Below are 22711 nucleotides of genomic sequence, written 5' to 3' on the forward strand. Positions count from 1 at the left end.
AGAGAAAGCGCTATTATTGTTTGTCCTTGTCACAGTCTCACATCTTGTTTTATTCCCCACCGTAAATTGACCACCGTGATTGGTCGAATTCATTTGTTGCCCACCATAATGCGACGCTATGATTGGTCGAATTTATATGTTTTGTCCCTCACGGAGGCACGCGTAGACCACTTCTATAGGATGCTACCTTCTATGGACCAAGGCGTGTACATATTACATTCCAATTAGAAAGCCTTTAATTTTTAATTATTTTGTTAGGTGGTTTAAATTTAAATAATACTATATAAGATTTAATCATTAAAATATACCTAATTTCTAATAATAATTAATCGAAATATCATACTATGTAGTGTGAGCTTTTGACATGCTTTTGAACAGTCTCTATGACTGTCAAAGTTGTCAAACTGTCATTTGACAGAACAGCAGCATCGAACGTCACTGTTGTTTTTCGTTTCAAAAATCAAGAAAAATAAGTGACCGAAAGCACGCGAACAAAGGAAATTCTTCACACAACCAATATTTTACAGTAAACACCACTTTAGGTGTGAACAAAAATGTTTCGAAAGCCACAGAAGCCTAGTTCCGGGAAGAAACCCAATTTGTCGCAAGTGAGTCATTAAGATTTGTTTGTCCTTCAGATTAACCATTTTATACAAGACTATTAGGTCTAATAGCAAGATAGGTTCATTGAGGGCTATAAGACCATCTCTATTTTTAGAATATTGTTAGAAATCATCTATTTCCGAGATCCGAAAGGTTTGTGAACTCGTAACAGTATGCTTTTGCATAATGATATGGATCCTATTACAATGCCTGTATTGTGTGTTCATTTAATAAGTTTCTTGACTTATCGAAGACGATAACAAAGGTCTCTGAGAGAAAGGTCTCATTTATTTTGATTTCAAGCAGTTTCATTTCAACAGCATGTCAAAATCAAAACCCTTAGTCACATGTTCAACTTTGTTAGTTATTACCAATATTTGTTAGCATTGGTATAGTATGTTATGATTCACTTAATTTCATAGTTAAAAAATCCAAGGGTTTTGCTAAAATAATCATGTATTTCAAGGAATCTATTAAATCTATTAATCCATTCATTATTTCAAGGAATCTATTAAATCTATTTCTTGCTACTCCTCCTAATTTAGTTTAGCGCGTTTTTTTAGTCATCTATGTTATTAATTAGAATTTTATAAATAGAGTGAAAAATTGAAAATACAAAATAATATTGCAATAAAGTTTGAAAATCTTATGCAATATTTCAGTTTGGACTACTAGACATAGACCCTATGGATGACGATGATGAGCCAATGGTTGGCTCTGATGATGACATGGACTTAGAGGCGGAGCTGGCAGCCATCAGTGGTGGAGGTGCGAGGCACCGACCCCGGAAACCAGCTCCTATGCCAGCAGCGGACTTGGATGCCATGATTGCTGCGAGTCTGAAAGATATACCATCGGATGATGAGGGTTCTGGTTAGTAATTAAGTAATATTGCAGTTTTTGAGAATCATACAACTAATGAAATATAATTTCCACACAACTGTAACAGTTAATACATTAGGGAATAGATTTTATTTAAAAGCAATAATAGCACCATATTGATCTAGCAAGCTTCCTGCGAGTTTTTTTTTTAAAGAGGACAAAACTATGCCAAATTGCATTTATTATGTTTCCTTTGTAGTATTGTACCTTTAGCATTGTGCAGTCTAATTTTACGTTTCAAATTTATAAACAGCAATAATACCAGCTTTCAGTTCCAAACTAAAATGCAAAAATAATCATAATCATATCTTTATTGCATTCATGTTGGTACAAAATCAAAGCGCAACATAAGACCCTGTTAAGGGTATTGCAAAACTATAACTAATAAAACATACACACAGAAAATCTAGAACAAGAATAAATAATACAACTATTTTTGATATTTATACAAGTCAAAATAATCTTGTAAGGAATAGTACAGAGCACCACCTCAACAATGACGCAATGTGGTGCCGTGTACTCTTGATTAATTTACTACTTTTTGCTACAGGCGATGACGATGACCCGGAGCTTCTCAGTGAGCTGCACGACCTGAGCTTAGACGAGGCACCTGCACCTCAAGCACCGTTGCCTCGTGTCGCCAGCGCTGACAGCAGCACCATAAGTCTGCTGCAAGATCGGATAACCAACTATACTGTTGCTGAGAAAAATGCCAAGGCTGCTGGTGAGAGCAGCCGCGCTCGGAGGTAAGCATAAAGTTCTCAGTGAGCTGCAAGACCTGAGCTTAGACGAGGCACCTGCACCTCAAGCACCGCTGCCTCGTGTCGCCAGCGCTGATAGCAGCACTATAAGTCTGCTGCAAGATCGGATAACCAACTACACTGTGGCTGAGAAAAATGCCAAGGCTGCTGGTGAGAGCAGCCGCGCTCGGAGGTAAGCATAAAGTTCTCAGTGAGCTGTAAGACCTGGGCTTGGACGAGGCGCCTGCGCCTCAAGCACCGCTGCCTCGTGTCGCCAGCGCTGATAGCAGCACTATAAGTCTGCTGCAAGATCGGATAACCAACTACACTGTGGCTGAGAAAAATGCCAAGGCTGCTGGTGAGAGCAGCCGCGCTCGGAGGTAAGCATAAAGTTCTCAGTGAGCTGTAAGACCTGGGCTTGGACGAGGCACCTGCACCTCAAGCACCGCTGCCTCGTGTCGCCAGCGCTGACAGCAGCACTATAAGTCTGCTGCAAGATCGGATAACCAACTATACTGTGGCTGAGAAAAATGCCAAGGCTGCCGGTGAGAGCGGCCGCGCTCGGAGGTAATGTAGCACTGTTGGTGTGTTAGACTACAGCACTAAGTTTCAGCCTGATTTAAGCTTACGTCTACAAGATTGGCCGACGCTACCTGTCAACTCAAACTCTGCCAACCTTCCATAAGGTAAGCGGAGTATGTGTACAAATGCAGGAGTTAAAAGCGACGAGAGAGCTCGAATGTAGACAGTTTACAATATTTCTAACACGTAATATTTACAGATTCGGCCGCGGCCTGAAAACCCTAAACGACCTCCTGAAGCAAGCGAAAGCCGGTGCCACAATAGCCAATGACGACATCCCGCCGCCCGTGGCCGTGGCTGCGGCGGCCCCGGCGGCGCCCGAGCCGGCAGCGCAGCCCCGCGCACCAGCCAGGCCTGCGCCGGCCATTCCTGACAGTCCCAGGTGATTGTCATAAATCAGATTGTAACGACTTTTGACTCGTACTGTTTTTAGGGTTCCGTACCCAAAGGGTAAAAACGGGACCCTATTACTAAGACTCCGCTGTCCGTCCGTCTGTCACCAGGCTGTATCTCACGAACCGTGATACAGTTGAAATTTTCACAGATGATGTACTTCTGTTGCCGCTATAACAACAAATACTAAAAACAGAATAAAATAAAGATTTAAGTGGGGCTCCCATACAACAAACGTGATTTTTGACCGAAGTTAAGCAACGTCGGGCGGGGTCAGTAGGGGAGATAGGGGAGCATTGGGCAGTCGGGAGGTTCGGGCACCACCTTGTAAGTCGGGTCGTATGAAAGGTACTTAATTTTGTATACTGTGGTAGTTTAGCTTACTAACTGGCAACACCGCTCAGGCTAATGTCATCTGCCACTTTGATTAGTTGTCAGTGTCACATGGTGTCGACCGTTTCGTGCGTACAAAAGTAAATATTTTGATGTGATTTCGAAGGAAATAACAACGTGATCTGCGTAAAGCCGTAAGTTTCAGTATTGTCATCTAGTTATGTGTTTACGAAAGCTAATATTAACGTATAAATTAAGGTAAAACATTAGACTACAAAAAACATATTTGAATTTATTTGTGAAATGAAGGGGTAGGGAGCATTGAGCACTAATTTTAAAGGGAGGTTTGGGCATGCCCAATGCTCCCGCCACTATTGTTTGTTTCGGCAATCGCTGTAAAAAGTAAGTTCTGTTAAAAGAAAATGTTTGGAGGAAGAAAATTCGTTTGATGAAGATGATGTGGTTGTATTAGATAGAAATTTTAAGGTCAAAGATTATGTGCTAGTGAAATTTGACACTAAGAAAACTGTCTATCACTATGTTGGCCAAATTGAAGAAGTTCGTCACTCGATGGCAACTATTAAATTTATGCGTATGAGTACGATACGTAATACATTTATGTATCCAGAGATTGAAGATATATCAAGTATCCCATTGAAAGACATCAAAACCAAATTGCCAAACCCAAAGATATGGGTCAAGCGTGGCAGCTCTAAGTATACTTTTGATAAGCCCATCTGGGTTATACCGAATCTTAGATAAATTTTATTACTAAAGTAAGAATACTGAGTATTGAGTACTAAATCTTTAGTATTTTTTTGTTTTGAGTACTTATAGTTTAAAACAGTTGATTGTTTGTTGATTTTATTGCAAGTTTTAATGATTATATTATTTAATATTCAAGCAATTTACCATTAAGTGGCCTATTTAATACAGTGCCCAAACCTCCCATTGAGGTGTCCAAACCTCCCGACCATTGGGAGGTTTGGGCACTTTTGACAGTATTCAGAAAATCTCTTGCAATTTTGAGACTGATTATAATTGTATAAGTGTTCTTCGTTATAATTGAAGCCAAATATATGTGCTACTAATATAAGGAGTAAAAAGTTGATTTTGTTAAATAATTGCATTTTTATTAAGGCTTAAGTAAAAAAGTGCCCAATGCTCCCCTATCTCCCCTACTTGGATGGGTGACCGTTTTTTTGCTTGTTTTTTTTTTTGCTTGTTTTGCTCTATTTTTTGTTGATGGTGCGGAACCCTCCGTGCGCGAGTCCGACTCGCACTTGGCCGGTTTTTTATATTGGCGTTTCAACTTTATAAAGTTTGGACCGCGCGAAATAATGTAATTTTGTATGTGTAATTGGTGCAATGTTTTAAAAATTTATTTAATTGATGACTGACCATAAACAATGCACTATTGCTGCCTAATTTTTAACCAGTAAAGTCAAGTTTCCCGTCAATTTTTGAGAAAAATACCTATTCCCCCGTTAGTTCACCCCCGCTACCGGTGGAAGAGGCCCCTCGGCCGCCGCCGCGCGCAGCCAGTCTGCGGAGCCCTACCGAGCCTCCGCCGGCCCTAGACCCCGCTAAACAGGAGGGCTTGCAGACTATACTTAGTAAGTCACTATTGAAGGTTGCTTATTTATTTTATTTTAAGGTTCACCAACAGTTATTACATTGAGGCTTAAGTACATCAATACAAACTTAAATAACATGCTGAATGTATAACTAATTACTGGTAAACACCACATGCAAAAATTAAAAAAGCAAATTCAACAACAAAGCCGACACATTTGAACACCTTATTACTATAGAATAAGGAGCAAAGCGCAACCACGATGTAGACTGGTAAGTAGGTATATAACTAAATATGGAATTAAAACTAAATATACTAACTACTAATGAATAAATTTCTAATTTTTGTCAGAGAGTCAAAGTGAACATCAAACCTGTTACTATACCTCTTACTATCAGGGATGTTGCGAACATCCGCATCCGCAACCGCGGAACTTCCGCATTATTTTCATCATCCGCATCTGCATCCGCATCCGCATAAAATCGATGCGGAGCTTATGCGGATGCGGATGTCGGACAAGTCGGTACAGGAACGTCTTAGCGGCGGCGTAAGTGCTAGATAATTTCGTCATTACCTATAACGAAATCGTCTAGTTCCAGAAAAGTCGGCCAAGTTATTGTTTATTAAATATAACGCACTTATATTCTTGCTCAAATACTAAACGTTTCGTTTTTTTTAATAAATAAATACTGAAAATGTAATATTTGACGTTTTCTAAGTACCTAATCATGACATCCGCATCCGCGGATGTGAGCCTTTAAATATCCGCATCCGCATCCGCGGATGTCAAAAAATCTGCATCCGCAACATCCCTGCTTACTATGACCATAGAGAAATATAGTAAGACAAGAGTGCTCACTCCATACATCAGTTTTGATACCAAAAAGAATATTAATTTCAGTGTCTACATCTAGCATCGAGTAGTGGAACTATCAGTACTGCTACTTGACAATAGATGTAGCACCGACCGGAAAGTCTTATGCCACATACCAAAACTGATGTATGGAATGAGCAATCTATGTATTTTTTTCTCTATGCTATGACGGTTCTTATTAATACCTTTGCTGTGAAAAATATTGTAACTCGTAATTAATTATGTTTGCATGGGATCTTTACACTTTACACCCGCTCCAAGTAAAAGTGTTAAGATCTCTTATCCTTATCAATTAGTAAAAAATAATGTCCGTTTTCAATAAGAAATAAATATATCTGAATCTGAATCCCATGTCGAAAAAAAAAACAACAGTACAGATTACTCTGAACTCAACCTTTAATTCAAATTTTGACTTATTATTGATTTTCCAAGAAAAAATCTAATATTTATTTTGTTTCAACATTTACTAATAAACTAATTTATCCCAATCAAATCCCAACAGATTAAATTTCTACTACACTAAATCACTCATTTTATTCCTTCAAACATTACTTAAAACCTTTATGATCAAATTCTACACTCACGATATCCAAAACAATCACGAAATTCACATCCATAGACTAGGAATCCTCTAGACGGAGTTTAGAGCAATTATTTCATGAAACCGATGCTGCCAAAAATACGGACGGGCGGGGGGACGAGGTGAGCGAGTCCCGTGCCGTGATTGGTCCGTTCAAAGACACGGACGGCACACAAAGACACTTTGACTAGAAAATGGACTAAAACTACCGTATATTTGTGGCAGAGGGGGTAGCGCTACTATGCTCAGTCTGGAGGATGTCTTGTCTGTGTTCACATCAAAAAACCTCAATCTGATCCTCAATTTTTACTCCCACATATCACTTCCAAAATTAACCAATCACCTACTTACTAAAACAACTAATTCCCAACAGAGCGCAAGGAGGAATTCAGGGCCGCAGCCCTAGCCGCCAAACACACAGACAAACAGCTCGCATTAGAATATCTCAAGGTCGTCAAACAGTTCGAAATGGTGGCTGATGCGTGGAAATCTGGACAAGAGATGGATCTGAACGAGTTGCCGACTCCTGAAGCTATCGCTGCTGGTTTCAAGGCTCAACAGAAGGGAGAAGACCAGACACAAGGCGCTACAGGTACCAATAACATACCTTAGTAAACCCTAGATCCTCAGTAGGCCTTGGGATCTGACAACTATTATATTTAAGTTAGATAGGGTAGCGACTCTCGGTGCTATATATTCTCGGGATAAAAAATGTCGATAGCGCGATGTAGAACATTCCAAATTCAAACATGGCGTAGCCACTCAAGGTCGACACGTTCGACATGGTGGCTGACGCGTGGAAATCTGGACAAGAGATGGATCTGAACGAGTTGCCGACCCCTGAAGCTATCGCTGCTGGTTTCAAGGCTCAACAGAAGGGAGAAGACCAGACACAAGGCGCTACAGGTACCAATAACATACCTTAGTAAACCCTAGATCCTCAGTAGGCCTTGGGATCTGACAACTATTATATTTAAGTTAGATAGGGTAGCGACTCTCGGGTGTTATATATTCTCGGGATAAAAAATGTCGATAGCGCGATGTAGAACATTCCAAATTCAAACTCGGCGAAGCCACTCAAGGTTGTGAATCAGTTCGACATGGTGGCTGACGCGTGGGAAATCTGGACAGGAGCATAGAGAAAAAAATAACATAGAGTGCTCACTCCATACATCAGTTTTAGTACCAAAAAGACTTAGCATCTAGCATCGAGTAGCGGAACTATCAGTACTGCTACTTGACAATAGATGTAGCCAGTAGCCACCGACCGGAAAGTCTTATTGCTGTTGAGATAAGACTTTCCGGTCGGTACATCTATTGTCAAGTAGCAGTACTGATAGTTCCGCTACTCGATGCTAGGGTGTAAACACTGAAATTAATAGTCTGAACTGATGTATGGAGTGAGCACTCTTATGTATTTTTTTCTCTATGACAGGAGATGGATCTTAACGAGTTGCCGACTCCTGAAGCTATCGCTGCTGGTTTCAAGGCTCAACAGAAGGGAGAAAAGACCAGACACAAGGCGCTACAGGTACCACAATACCTTAGTAAACCCTAGATCCTCAAGTAGACCTTGGGATTTGGGAACTATTAGCGCCACTGTCACCATCCTACTAACCCAGGGTTAACCGGTTAACCCCTGGTTAGTGGCACAGTGCAAGTGCCGCTAAGTATCTTTAAGTTAGATAGGGCAGTAACTCTCGGTGCTATATATCCTCGGGTTAAAAAATGTCGATAGCGTGATGTAGAACATTCCAAATTCAAAACGTGATCAAGCTCTAAACGAAACGTATTTGTTTCTTTTAGAAGCCCCGCCCGAGGCACCAGCACCGGACGAGGCGCCCGCGCTCATCACAGCGAGCACAATGGCGGAGGCCCTCAAACAGAGGCTAGCCGGATTCCAGGTATCTCATACGGGTCTCTATTGTTTTCCATAAAGTTTAAATTCATAATGTATTGTTTGTCCGCATTTTAGTTAGTCATAATTTGTTTTTTTCTCAGAAACTCGTAACTTTTCAGGATTGCCATAAAACAAACCTAACCTAACCTATCTATAGGATAACCTTAGGAAAATCCTGAAAATGATAATCTGACAATCATTACATTATGACTTTCAATCATTATTTCAAACGAAAGGATTCGATCTCATCTCATATATTTACTAACTTGGTCTGCGTAGAAGTCTTTAATAACTTTTCACCCCCAAATAATTACCTTTTAATTCCAATTTCCAAAAAATCTTAAATAGTAAAGTTCTACAAATGTTGTATAAATTCAAGGTCTCAAAATTTGGAATTGGAGAGAGGAGAATGAAATAAACTATGAACGAATGAAATGAAATCACGCAGACATATATGGGGATTTTTTTTTACAAATAGCGTACATAAACTGTAGGGTTCAATCTAAAGTAAGTATTCTTGATAGACTTGCTTTTTTCTTGAAGATTTAAGGGTGGTATCGGTCCGGGAATACCACACCTTTTCTACTATTAATAAATATTTGCCTAAACTGAAGAGTAAACGTTTTATTTTCCAATTTCAGGAGCTAGAAGCGAAAGCGAAAGAGCAGGGTAACTCGTCAAAAGCGCGTCGCATGGGTCGCATAGTCAAGCAATACCAAGACGCCATTAAACTACACGCGGCAGGCAAGCCGGTGCCCGTAGACGAATTACCGCCAATCGCAGGCTACGGACCTATACCTACTGATAGTGTGAGTTTTCATACCTATAGTATATTGAGGCAATATCAGAAAGTCATTAAACTACACGCGGCAGGCAAGCCGGTACCCGTAGACGAACTACCGCCAATCGCAGGCTACGGACCTATACCTACTGATAGTGTGAGTTTTCATACCTATAGTATATTGAGGCAATATCAGAGCCCGTACCATGAGTCACTGACAGTGTCAAAACTGACATTTACGCTATCGAGAACGTAATTTATTTTCTATACATCTGGTTTGCACTAATATGCTAGTACGAGCGAGATGTATAGAAAGTAAATTACGTCCTCGACGGCGTTTATGTCAGTGACAAACTGATGGTAGCCGTACAGGAAGCCATTTAACTCCACGCGGCAGGCAAGCCGGTGCCCGTAGACGAACTACCACCAATCGCAGGCTACGGACCTATACCTACTGATAGTGTGAGTTTTCATACCTATAGTATATTGAGGCAATATCAGGAAGCCATTAAACTATACGCGGCAGGCAAGCCGGTGCCCGTAGACGCACTACCGCCTATTGCTGGCTACGGACCTATACCTACTGATAGTGTAAGTTTTCATACCTATAGTATATTGAGGCAATATCAGGAAGCCATTAAACTACACGCGGCAGTCAAGCCGGTGCCTGTTGACGAACTACCGCCTATTGCTGGCTACGGACCTATACCTACTGATAGTGTAAGTTTTCATACCTATAGTATATTGAGGCAATATCAGGAAGTCATTAAACTACAGGCGGCAGCCAAGCCGGTGCCCGTAGACGAACTACCGCCAATCGCAGGCTACGGACCTATACCTACTGATAGTGTGAGTTTTCATACCTATAGTATATTGAGGCAATATCAGAAAGTCATTAAACTACACGCGGCAGCCAAGCCGGTGCCCGTAGACGAACTACCACCAATCGCAGGCTACGGACCTATACCTACTGATAGTGTGAGTTTTCATACCTATAGTATATTGAGGCAATATCACGAAGCCATTTAACTCCACGCGGCAGGCAAGCCTTAGTCCGTAGACGAACTACGATCCATCGCTGGTTACGGACTTACACCTACTAATAGTGTAAGTATTTGTACCAATAAGTTTTTGAAGAAAAAAATATGTCTGCAAATGTAACACTATTTGTGGTGGGGCCAAGGGTAACTACCATGTCGACTTCCCTCTAAGCCACATAATAAATAATAGTATTAAATAGGTACAGAAGATTCACTCTCTAACAAAACGCGTATATTACGACAGATTCATATCTGCCGCTAGGTGGCGCAAGCTCGAGCAGCCGTCCGTTCCGTAGCGGTGCGCGGCAACTACTATGGCTAGACACCAAAATTGGTGTGGCCCGCGTGTACTTGTAGCGACGCGACGAAATCGCGGAGTGAGCCACGCCTGCCTAAGCGTTGAAATGGTCGGTGTCAAGCTGTACGTCGCGTACGGCGTGAACAGTAGACTTCTGGGGCCCATTTCTCAAACGGTATTAGACTAATATTATTTTCTCAAAAATGGACGGCAAAGTCGACGTTGCCGGTTAAAAAATAGGTCGCGAAGTGCGTAGTTTATGGTCACTCAAAAAATTAAAAAGTTAAAAACATTGCAGTCTCGATTTCGGGACTGCAATGTCGCATACAAATTCCATTATTTAACGAGTTCCAAGCTTTTTAAAACTTCAAATGGCCATATCAAATGAAGGCATAGGTCCCTTAAACAGCCAAACAGATGAACAGCACTTATTATTATAAAGCCTATAACAGACTATCGCACCGCACCGCGACCTTGGAGCGTCGCACCCATAAGTGAGAGCGAGAAACAGATATCTCTTTCTCGCTCTCACTTATGGGTGCGACGCTCCAAGGTCGCGGTGCGGTGCGATAGTCTGTTACAGGCTTAATGTTGGTACCGCGACTATTTAGGTGTCTCAAATAGGTTGGCGTATTTTCAGCAGAAAAATACACTTCTTTTTTTTTTAAAGGCGGCAAGCTAATTTTTTTAATGGTTGTATTTTTTTCTGTGAAAATTAATGGAAAATTAGAACGTTGCTTCTGTAAGTTCTGTAAAATATTTCTATTTCTTGCACCACTTTTGAGAAAAGCACTATATATGACTCGGCTGGAAGGCTACTTGCTGGCTTCGGATTCAATTTAACGGACTCCCAAGGTCGTCCGTTTAAAACGAATCCTCAGCCTGCAAGTAGCTACTTCCGAACCTCGACAGTAATGTACTATAGTCCACGAACTGTCAAATCGTATGGGTTACCATGGCAACACTGACTAATAGCGTTCGAGAAATGGGCCCGTAAACGTGTCGTTTTACTTGTGTGTTGCAGGCGCGCGCCGCCCCCTCCCCCGCGCCCGCCCCCGCGGCGCCCCGCCCCGCGCCCCCCGCGGCGCGACAAGCTTCACGCTACGACAAGCAACTAGCGCTCTTACTGCACCGGCAGAAGGAATTCAGAAACGCCGCCATAGAGGCTAAGAAGGCTGGTGAGTTACGCGCCGGCCCCGACATTGCGCGACTGGCTAAGCCGCAGTGGTTCCTAACCTGGGGGCAATTACCCCCGTGGGGGTAAAACTGTTATTTTACGGGGGTAATAAGCTAACCTAATATAACAATGCAACAAACCTACACGTTTTATTTTTTCAAAATCAGGTTCCCTAGTTAGTCATAGAGGTGACCGGACTGAAAAGGTTAGGAACCACTGGGCTAAGGCGACAACCATAGTTGGAGCGAGACGCAGCGATCGAACCTTTCGTTCGTATGGTTTTCCCCTTAGCCGAAGCGCATTGTTAGAAGCATGGCACTCTGCGTCATACGCGTATAGCGTTGTCTCGCTCAAACTGAGGAGCGACGTGCGAATCGGACGCAGTGTGCCATGCCCCTTAAGGAAAAGTATGCCTAAGGTTTGTTTTCTTATGTCCATTCGCAGCGAAAGTTCAAAAAGTAAGTAAGACATTCTTCCTCGTTGAATACTCGTCGAAAAGTTACTTTGGCTACCTTCTGTCTGTATCGTTAGATCTGCTCCGTATTAGCATATTAAGTATTAGCATTGTCATCAAAGTTACGGAACACCGAATTTCAACTTGTTCGGGCACCGGAAGGTGATTAAAATTTTAGGTATAAGATTTGAATTAAATATAGAAATATACAAAATGAAGCTAAGAAAAGTTTGTAAAAATGTAAAAGACGGACGGTAGCAAGTTTTTTTTACTATGGCTACGTTCATATTACAATAATTTATGGCCTTAATCTGTGGGGTACGAGAAGCGACTCCAATCCAATCTTCATTTAGCAAAATAAACATTATTTTCCTAAATAAACACTATGAAACCTATAAATTATACAGGAAGCACATAAGTCATATTTTTTATACTATGTAGTTATTTCATTTTATTAAATGTATGTATGTATGTATTTAAATTTTACAGGCAACATTGAACAAGCGAAAGAATACTTACGGGCATCCAAAGGCTTCGACGCAGTGATAGACGCTGCCAAAGGCGGACTTGCCGTCGATTTGAAATCTCTCCCATTGCCTCCTACGGCCAAGAAACAGCTTGAGCATACGTGAGTAAACAATCTTTTTTTATTTATTTATTTAGAACACAAACAGTCACATAATACAAATGGATTTATGGTGATTATATCAATAAGCGCCACTTGCACTAACCCACTAACCACTTAACCGGTTAAACCGTTAACCCAGTGTCAAATTGTACTGGTAACCATGGTAACTATAGGTTTAACCGCTTAACCCCGGGTTTGTCAATGGTGCAAGTGGCCCTTAGTGTATAAAATCCGTCCTAGCTAACTCTGATAAACTAAATTTTATAATTTGCTACTTCAATGACGTATAAAAATGTATTTTCAACTTCAGTGAGACACAGACATATGTGTCACTCACGTATGTGTACCTGTTCGTGAGTGACCCGTATAATTATATTTAAAATTGATATTTTCTGAAAGTTATAAAATACACGATTTCATGAGTAGGTACATTAATAAACGTGCCATTCTCAACCAAAAGGGTATTTATTGTCGGTTGTCAATAAGAAACTATTTCCATAATTTTTGCTTCAATTTGAAATCAACCTTATCGACGACCGACAATGTGGTAACTTTTGGTTGAAAACGTCACAAATAGACATGCGCAAAACCGTTTACTGAGTTAAAAAGAGTGATTCATATCTTACGCTCGCGGTGATATATATCACTCATTTCGCTCAGTGGATCTGTAGACTATATTGTTCCCGAGTGAGTAGAGAGAGAAGTCAATCAATCAGATACATACAGCCATAAGTGCGACCAAGATGGCGAATCACGCGATACGATCCCGCCATGTTTTTCCGAGACCCTCCGAATTCTTCCGTACCGCTCCGAAACCTATTTGAGTTACTGAGCGAGTTAAATCATCAGTGAGTTGAAGAGTGACTAAGTTGAATCATTTGATGAGCACTGATTCAAATGAGCTATATCATTTGATATAGCTCATTTGAATCACTCACTCGCGAACGACACATGTATAGACATGTGTCGTTTGTGATAGCACAAATGCCGAATTTTTCCCCAGTTTCGACGTAGTAACAGCCGAAGACTGCACGCCGCCCGACGACCAGCCAATGACCGGGTCAGACGACGACATCTTAACCAGGCTACACCAGCAGCTAACCAGCCAGTTGAAGCTGTGCCAGGCCAACCGCGACCACAATAGGGCCATGGGGAATATAGCCGAAATGAATAGGTTCGAAAATCTCGCTGTTAGAGTGAAGCAGGATTTGGATGTTGTTGTTGTTGCTAAAAGGTAAGGGAATATCGACTTTATTTCTTTTCACCACACCAACTGGTAAAGGCTCTCTTTGTTCTAAAACCGATAGCAAAGTTGCATTTTATTCACATGTGAGGCAAAGTAATCAAATGCAAATTTTGTGTTGTATTATGTTTGCTGGTTGAATTGAATTTTATGTGAAGATTTTGAATGATAAATATTTAATAACATTCATTTGGATTTGATTTGGTTTGATTTAGATTGATATCTTACAGTTAATATTTTCTTCGGGTTCGGTTTAAAGAATTTTTATTGTCTAAGAAATTACAGAAATTTAACTTATAAGACAACTTATAAATAGATAACTTACAGTATTTACAAGTTACGCAATAAGCAAGCACTTATGACAGTGTTTAACAATAAACAGTTGCATTTGAATTTAAACTAATAATTTCAACACAAGAATAAGACTAAGAATCGACCCTAATGGTCTTAACATAAGGTTTAGATTTTATTTGGTTAGTAATAGGAACATGCGAGGGTATCTTTTTTGTTCGACTCATAACTACCAGACTTGTTTATAGAGCCAGTTAAACGAGACATTTAAGCTGTAGTTAATTATCGGTTATCGAAATGACTTTTTTATTTTGATTTTTGTAATATTATTATTTTAAATATACTTAAGTTAATAAAGCTATTTTATCCTATATATTTATTTTTATCTGTTTTATTTTATTTTATTTATTAATATTATTTTATGAACATTCGTTTATTTTACACTTTTGATAAAACCAGTGTACCTCTGTGTATTCATTGGACTGAAGTAAGCATTTTAAGCCTTTTTTTTTCACATACATAGTAATTTTGTATTACGTATTGTATGGGTTTAATTTAAAAACCGAAATTATTGTCATATACGAAGAAAAAGTGATTTAGGCCTCCAGTGCCCAAGGCTGGAATCGAACCAGCGTCTTCTGCTATCGCGACAGGTGCCTTAACCCCTCGGCCACCCGAACTACATTTGTTCTAATAGTAGAAATAATATTTAATTTATTATTTTCCAGTTTAAACCAAAACCCACCCAAATTCCACTACGAGTCCCGACAGTTTGCAGTAGTGCAATGCAATACGGACCTTAACGAGAACGACTTAGAGCTCACAATAGTCCGCGGGATCGCGTACAACGTGCCAAACCCTAAGGAAGTCGACACTTATGTCAAATTCGAGTTTCCTTACCCACAAGTAAGTTGATAGGTTTTTCTATTATACAGGGTGGATTGGCTTCCGTGCTTCCCCAAGTTTTTAATTAAGAACGATTGGAATTTACAGATTTTGGAAAATGCGACAATAAAAACATTTATTTCTACGTTTTGGTCGTACATATGTACTGTAAAACGTACGCTAAACATGCGAATAGGTAATTCGCAACTCGGGTCGATTTAAAATGTATCGCCACTCGTTGCGAATTTCCTACTTTTCGCACTTGTATCATGATTTACTATCATCAACTACCGCGCTTAATTTCGCCACTTGGGGTGCTAGTGTAGGTCTTTCAAAATGTCAAATGCATTAAAAGTTTTGGAGGTTTCAAGCTTTTTTTATCGCTTTTTTCACTCCTTATTCATAAGTGGTAAGTAAATCTTTGTCCATCTTTGATTATAATCGTGGTAAACAATAGATATAGCTCAATAAATGTTACTGGTTTAAAAAAAGTGCTAACTGATTTTATATGCAAAATTAAACAGGGTGAAAAAAAGGCAAATTTAAACGTTAAAATACCTTTGTCTATATAAGAACGTATTGATTTTATAAAAATAAGCATTAGCAATTAAGATTAATTTTGAGATCTGTTTTTCTGGACCTAGATCTACAGTGGCGCTAACTGGTGAGCACAGAAACGGTAGCCCTCATCTCACCTTGCTTTACAAAAGGGTTATTAATTGGCTACTATTTCCTTACGTTCCAGGACGCGCCAATAATAGACAGGACGTCACAAGTAAAAGACACCAACAACCCTGAGTACGGCGCGGTGTTCCCTCTCGCCATACACCGGGCGGCCCGACCTTGCCTCCGGGTCTTCAAGAGGCATGGCATCAAGTTCGAGGTCTACTCCAAGGGGTGAGTTATCTATAATACAAGTAATAGACCGGACGTCACTAGTAAAAGACACCAACAACCCTGAGTACGGCGCGGTGTTCCCTCTCGCCATAGACCGGGCGGCCCGACCTTGTCTCCGGGTCTTCAAGAGGCATGGCAAGTTCGAGGTCTAAGGGGTGAGTGATCTATAATACAAGTAATAGACAGGACGTCACTAGTAAAAGACACCAACAACCCTGAGTACGGCGCGGTGTTCCCTCTCGCCATAGACCGGGCGGCCCGACCTTGTCTCCGGGTCGTCAAGAGGCATGGCATCAAGTTCGAGGTCTACTCCAAGGGGTGAGTGATCTATAATACAAGTAAAAGACACCGACAACCCTGAGTACGCGGCGGTGTTCCCTCTCGCCATAGACCGGGCGGCCCGACCTTGTCTCCGGGTCTTCAAGAGGCATGGCAAGTTCGAGGTCTACTCCAAGGGGTAATAGACCAGGGGCCCGTTTCTCAAAAGCTTGTAACTTGTAATACAAGTGGAAGTCCCTTTCTAACGAAAGACAAGCATGTTATTGCTCAAATATTGTTATTGTATACTTCGTTTTTTTAGCATTAGAAAAGAGGTAAGCGATCTTGTCCTGTCTTTTTATTGAAAAACACGTTTGAAACATAAGGCACAGCAAAAATAGGGGAAATGACCTACTTTAGTAATTTGTCTTCGTAATGTTGGTAGTAATTATTTTAGATAAATACGTCTGATATTGTTCTGCATGTTAGATTTTATAATTCTTAGATTTAAGGACCTAGATTTAACCCTTTAACCGCCAGAGTCTGATATATAAGACATTACATATCCAGCTCATTTCGCCACAGTCTGATAAATAAGACAAAGATCTGATTTGGTTTTTACAGCACATTTATAACTCCCGTAACTATGGCAACCTTACTCTGCGTGGTACACTTACTGTCGGTGGCGACACGAGCACGCTCGATCAAAAATTGCTGGCGGTTAAAAGGAACTTAGTGTGTAGTTATATTCAAATACAATTGTCATATTGTTCATGAATAAATAAATAATAATAAATAATAATATGTAACAATTATAAATCATTTACGATCATTTACATTCATTTGCTTTCTTGAGTAACAGCAACTCATATTTTGAAAGCGGTTTTTAAATAAATGACAAGTCAAGATTGTTTACCTTTTTTCTAAGGCTAAAAAAAATACGAAGTATAGTTCGCTTTATGCAATCACCTCTTTTTTCACTGTTTCTTGGTTGATCTCCATATCTTTCCTTCGAAATAATTATCTTTGTTAGGTATACCTTTTTTTTTGATGACCCAGGGGGAATCCCCTATGGATCCCACTGGCCCGGGAGAAGCCTAGTGGGTATGTCCGACTTCCACGGACTAAACCCCCTGGGGTGTTCCGCCGCGCGCTTTGTAGGCGGGGTGTCGAGAACTCAATTGTAGACCTCCGATACTTGTTACTCACTGCAGACATAGGAATCCGTGAGGCAAATTTTCTTGACAGGTAGGGACTTCCTATATCAATAAACTCAATTTACAGTACATATGGGGCTACTTTTCCGCACTAGTGCGTAAAATAGCACTTTTCGTGCGATGTCGAAACTTTAAAGTGCCATATGTACTATAAAACGTTGTTCGATACACGTGCGAATAGGTAATTCGCAACTCGTGTCGATTTAAAACACTCCCTTCGGTCGTGTTTTAATTTATCGCCACTCGTTTCGAATTTCCTCTTTTTCGCACTTGTATCGAAAATAACTATATCGATGCTCGTTCTATATACTAGTGATCACTCAATGGTTTGCTTGTAAAAATCAAATAAAATAATAACTCAATTCGCTTTGATTGATAATCAATCAATAAAAAGGTTGAGATAATATTGACTATTTCATAGTGCAATAAGTATTACGCCCTACCTTTATATTACCTAGCGATTATTTAAAATATGCTATTTGTGAATTTCATACTTGTCTTCATAACAATAGTTACAAAAAACACACAATGTTGGGGGCGATCACTAGTATATAGAACGAGCATCGATAATTGAGTTTATCGATATAGGAAGTCCCTACCTGTCAAGAAAATTTGCCCCACGGATTCCTGTTTCTGCTTGTTAGCTATACGTACCTACGTCAACATCATTTTAACCGAGAATTATTTAGTGCCATGTATTTCGAAGGAGGGAACTTTTTAAAGCATTAATTATAAGATTGATGTATGCGCCGCGCCTAGCACCATTAAGCTTATTGTATTATATTATTCGCACAATATGTACGTCACATAACACTGGTTATGGCACAGTACTAACACAACTCTTGATGTTTCGTAAAAGTTACAAATCTTACATACAAAGTTTTAAATTATCATTGATATTAAAATAGTTAGCAATGTTTGTATGCAGGGGTGCTAATAGTTTATCTGACTGTGTACATATGTGGCACTAACTACTAGCGACATCTAGTGGAAAGACATCGACATTACATAAATATTACATCTATCTATATTCAATATTTAGAACTGCTTTTCATGTTTTAATATCGTGGCAGTAAAATAATGTCGATGTCTTTCCACTAGGTGTCGCTAGTAGTTAGTGCCACATATGTACACAGTCAGATAAACTATTCGCACCCCTGCATACAAACATTGCTAACTATTTTAATATTTTTACTATAATATTATAAATGCGTCAGTCGCTCTGTCTGTATGTCTGTTTCCTTTATTACGCGTAAACCGCGTCCGAGGGAAGAAATAGGATAGTTTAAGTCACAGGAATCATCATTTTTTTTAGACGAAGTCGCGGGCAGAAGCTAGTGGGAACATAAACGTTTGAAAGCATAATTTTATTTTATTTTCTGGCTTTGAACACCGTCTGTATTTCGCCCGTAACTATTAAACTTCTTAAGTCTTCTACTAGATGTCGCTAGTTGCCTCAAGTTAGCTTACAATAAAATGAGAGTCAAATATACATTTATTATATTATATGTGTAAAGTTTTAGACGAATTCGTGCTTCGAATGTGATAATGCGCTAAACTATTCCGTACATTGTGCGTCACTCTGTTTGTTTTTTGTTTTGTTATCTTGCCTGTAGTTTGCGGCTTAGAAACTTCTTAACTCTCTTACTAGATGTCGCTAGTTGCCTCACGTTTGCTTACAATAAAATGAGAGTCAAATATACATTAATTATATTATTTGCGGTCGCATTTTAATCGCTTGTCATCATGCCTGTCGCGGTCTAACAAGTATGTAAGTGCGAAAGTGACGGGCATAGTGACAGGCGATAAAAATGGAACCATGCTGCGTCCGCTGTATTTTACGGCTTCGAAACTTCTTAACTCTCCTACTAGATGTCGCTAGTGGTCTCAAGTCGGCTTGAGGCCAAAAGATTAGTAACTTATACGAAACGCTCAGCCAGGGCTAAGTGTGGGCAGTTGGTAAAGGGCGCGCCGCAGCTGCGTGTGGTGCGGCGCTCACGACCTTTTGTGTTGCAGCGGTTGGTTCGCGAGGGACTCGCTGCTGGGCGCATGCGCTGTCAAGCTAGCGCCGCTGGAGACGCAGGTCACCATTCATGAGGCGTTTCCGGTAAGTAATACTTAACCCTTAAGGCCCACTTGCACCGATCCACTAACCCGGGGTTAACCTAAAACCTGGAGTTACCATGGTTACCAGTACAATTTGACACTGGGATGACGGTTTAACCGCGTAACCCCGGATTAGTGCGATGATGCAAGTGGCATTAAGGCCCACTTGCACCGATCCACTAACCCGGGGTTAACCGGTTAAACCTGGAGTTACCATGGTTAACAGTACCATTTGACACTGGGTTAACGGTTTAACCGCCTAACCTCGGGTTAGTGGGATGGTGCAAGTGGCCCTAAGAGCCCATCAACGTGCACACTAGCGCCACTGCTAAATAATCGTGATTATTAAAATTTAACGAAAGACATTAAAAAAAGGAGGCCGCTACGTACTGTATCTTGTAATGTACCTTTTGAATATATCAAGCAAGTTTTTATGTTGCTGGATTCGTCAATCTATGCGTCCAAAGTTAAAACGGCCGTTTTTGTTTTGAGTTCATAGATTGACGAATCCAGCAACATAGAAACTAGTTTGATGTATTCAAAAGGTACTTTAATACAAGATACAGTACGTAGCGGCCTTTTCTTTAATATCTTTCGTTAAATTGAAATAATCACGATCATTTAGCAGTGGCGCTAGTGTGCACGTTGATGGGCTCTTAAGCTGTCGAGGTGTTCAAAATTACTTTGACGCGCTCTTATTCTCTTAACAATAAAGTCGCGTCAAGATCATTTTGAACATCTCGCCCGCTTAGCAACTATTGCTGCTGACTGTACTATCGAATAACTTGATTCCTGACCCACGGTGAAACCTTTTCACACTTACGTCATTAATTGATTTGAATAGTAATATTATTATGACACTTCCAGTGAAAATACGACATCATGGGTCGTACATCAATTTATTCGATTTTACGTGTAATAACTAATAAGTATACTTACGGTGAAACAAAAATTAATCATAAGTACTAATATTTTATACGCAGCTCACTAGATGGCGCTAGTAGTATCGTGTTTTTACATACAAATTTTGTGATTGTTGTTGGATGCTAGATCGGAGCTGAAGATGTACACTCAATTCTGCAGTAAGATTTATTTAAAACATAAACGCGCTTTTTTAAATTATTTATGTATGAAGTCCGAGGGCTAAATGCATGCGTTATAAATAGGTTAGGTGCTAGTAACGCCATCTAGCGAGCTGCGTACAGAACATATTTAAATATATCAAATATAAGCCGTGTGTATCACGATTATCAGATAATATCAATTTATTTCGTAAAGAAGTATTATTATTAATTAGCTGTTCATCCTCGCGGCTGGCGGAACCTTATGTTTGGTTTTTTTATAATATGTATTTTTGTCTGTTATTTATATTCCAATTTCATATACTTAACAGGTACAATATCACCAAGCTATAAGTTCTAAAATTATTAAATTATAATTAATTAGTACGTCGGTACTCGTAATAAACAACATACAAAAAGAATATAATAAAACTTAATATTACGTCGCCACTACTAGCGCCATCTGTTAACTGTATAAAAAACTTTTTTTTTAAGTAGTAATTAATTTAATTCATTTTCTTTAGTGTTACGTAGCAATATTTATGTGTTTTTTATTAATATCTAATAATAGTCTAATTTTTAAGTAAACTTTTGTTGACTTACATATTTTTTTCCGTAGCTCATGGACGGCCGACGACCAGCAGGCGGTTCCCTAGAAATCAAACTGCGCGTGCGCACACCGCTACAGCAGCAACAGATAGAAAGCACCACGCACCGCTGGCTCGTTATAGACAGCTAAGTAATTTATAGTTTGTCAAAGAAATGTTTCATCTCAAACATAGACAGAGAGAATCATACTATCTTTGACTTACACTAGTACTAGCACCCAAAAGAAAAGGATGTATATAGTTTTATTGGTTCTTACTGACTGACAAATTGGTTTGACGAACTATAGTGCTTCAACCCCAAACTGATACATTCACATTTTCATTCGATTTATGTACCGACCGGCTGGAGTCGGGCCGCGTCGGAGCGGATTTTCAATGTGCCAATACATTATGTACGGCAAAAGCGATGGAATCCGATGGAATTAACGCCGCTACAATACAATTGCGGTGCTATGCGACGTAATCGCCATGTGCCATAAGGTACCTTTTCCCGTGGAACGTCACAATGTATTTACATAAGAATTGGACGTTTATTGTCACATTTCAACCAGGGATCGGAACCGGTTTTTTGCAAAAACTTAGAAATAACCATATTTTTCGAATTATTTTATACTCGAAATGTAGGACTCAGTTGTGGTTTTAGGTTACGACTTCGTATTATTAGATTGCTCAATTAGAAATGAAGTAATTAGCAAAGAACGAAAAAATACCGTTTCCGTTCCCATACAAAAAATATTGGTATCCGATCCCTGATTTCAACACTGTATGAAGATATATATTATAGCTTGGCCGGACTAGGCATGAAAATGTAAACGCTGCGCCATCTAGTGAAATCCTTAAGAAGGTTAAAATAATTGGCGATGTACTTTAACTAAGGCCTTTTATTATAGTTTTGTGCCTGAGACAACGGTTAAAAAACCAAATTTTTATACTTTATTGTTGATAGAATGTCTTAAAATGTTTGGTTCGTGTTTATTTGGTGTTTTATTCAGGCCAGTGTGATTCGTTATTTTTTGATATTATTTTAGTTATAATTATTTGTTAGATCTGTTTAATCAATGCAAATGTAGCACGCTTAATATATACATCTGTCGTTATAATGACGCAAAAGATATATAAATATAATAGCCTAGAGTTATATAGGAACAGTTAAATGTTATAGTAACAAAAATCGCAGTTTCTACATTTCAACGAAAATGGCGCTTGTCTAATGTGCTACTTTTCTAGAATTGTACAATCGCCATCAAATATGTCGGAGCGGCCAAGGTGTTCACATATATCTGAACAATGTATATTATCAAGTC

At 39.7% G+C, this 22711-nt stretch overlaps 1 protein-coding gene across 1 annotated transcript; it reads left to right on the forward strand.

Moving 5' to 3' along the window:
* The first annotated feature begins 388 nt into the window (after window positions 1–388).
* LOC134648276 (coiled-coil and C2 domain-containing protein 1-like) lies at window positions 389–21540 on the forward strand. The gene is made up of 23 exons (XM_063502767.1): window positions 389–608; window positions 1266–1476; window positions 2036–2231; window positions 2317–2418; window positions 2504–2583; window positions 2636–2792; window positions 3007–3189; window positions 5025–5149; window positions 6937–7155; window positions 7232–7236; window positions 7322–7469; window positions 8370–8467; window positions 9105–9401; window positions 10022–10222; window positions 11607–11760; window positions 12703–12841; window positions 13845–14075; window positions 15104–15281; window positions 16006–16157; window positions 16251–16303; window positions 16334–16475; window positions 19610–19739; window positions 21419–21540. Exons 1-23 carry the CDS (start codon window positions 555–557, stop codon window positions 21536–21538), a joined length of 3375 nt encoding a protein of 1124 aa, XP_063358837.1. The 5' UTR covers window positions 389–554; the 3' UTR covers window positions 21539–21540.
* Window positions 21541–22711: the final 1171 nt, after the last annotated feature.

This window comes from Cydia amplana, chromosome 5, assembly GCF_948474715.1.
Source record: "Cydia amplana chromosome 5, ilCydAmpl1.1, whole genome shotgun sequence".
Classification (NCBI taxonomy): domain Eukaryota; kingdom Metazoa; phylum Arthropoda; class Insecta; order Lepidoptera; family Tortricidae; genus Cydia; species Cydia amplana.

Bases quoted from the DNA above. Each gene is read 5' to 3' on its own strand.
- LOC134648276 (XM_063502767.1), top strand. From the start codon at position 555: ATGTTTCGAAAGCCACAGAAGCCTAGTTCCGGGAAGAAACCCAATTTG. The intron at 8,468-9,104 runs GTATCTCATACG...TTCCAATTTCAG, and splicing joins AGAGGCTAGCCGGATTCCAG to GAGCTAGAAGCGAAAGCGAA. The intron at 15,282-16,005 runs GTAAGTTGATAG...CTTACGTTCCAG, and splicing joins TCGAGTTTCCTTACCCACAA to GACGCGCCAATAATAGACAG.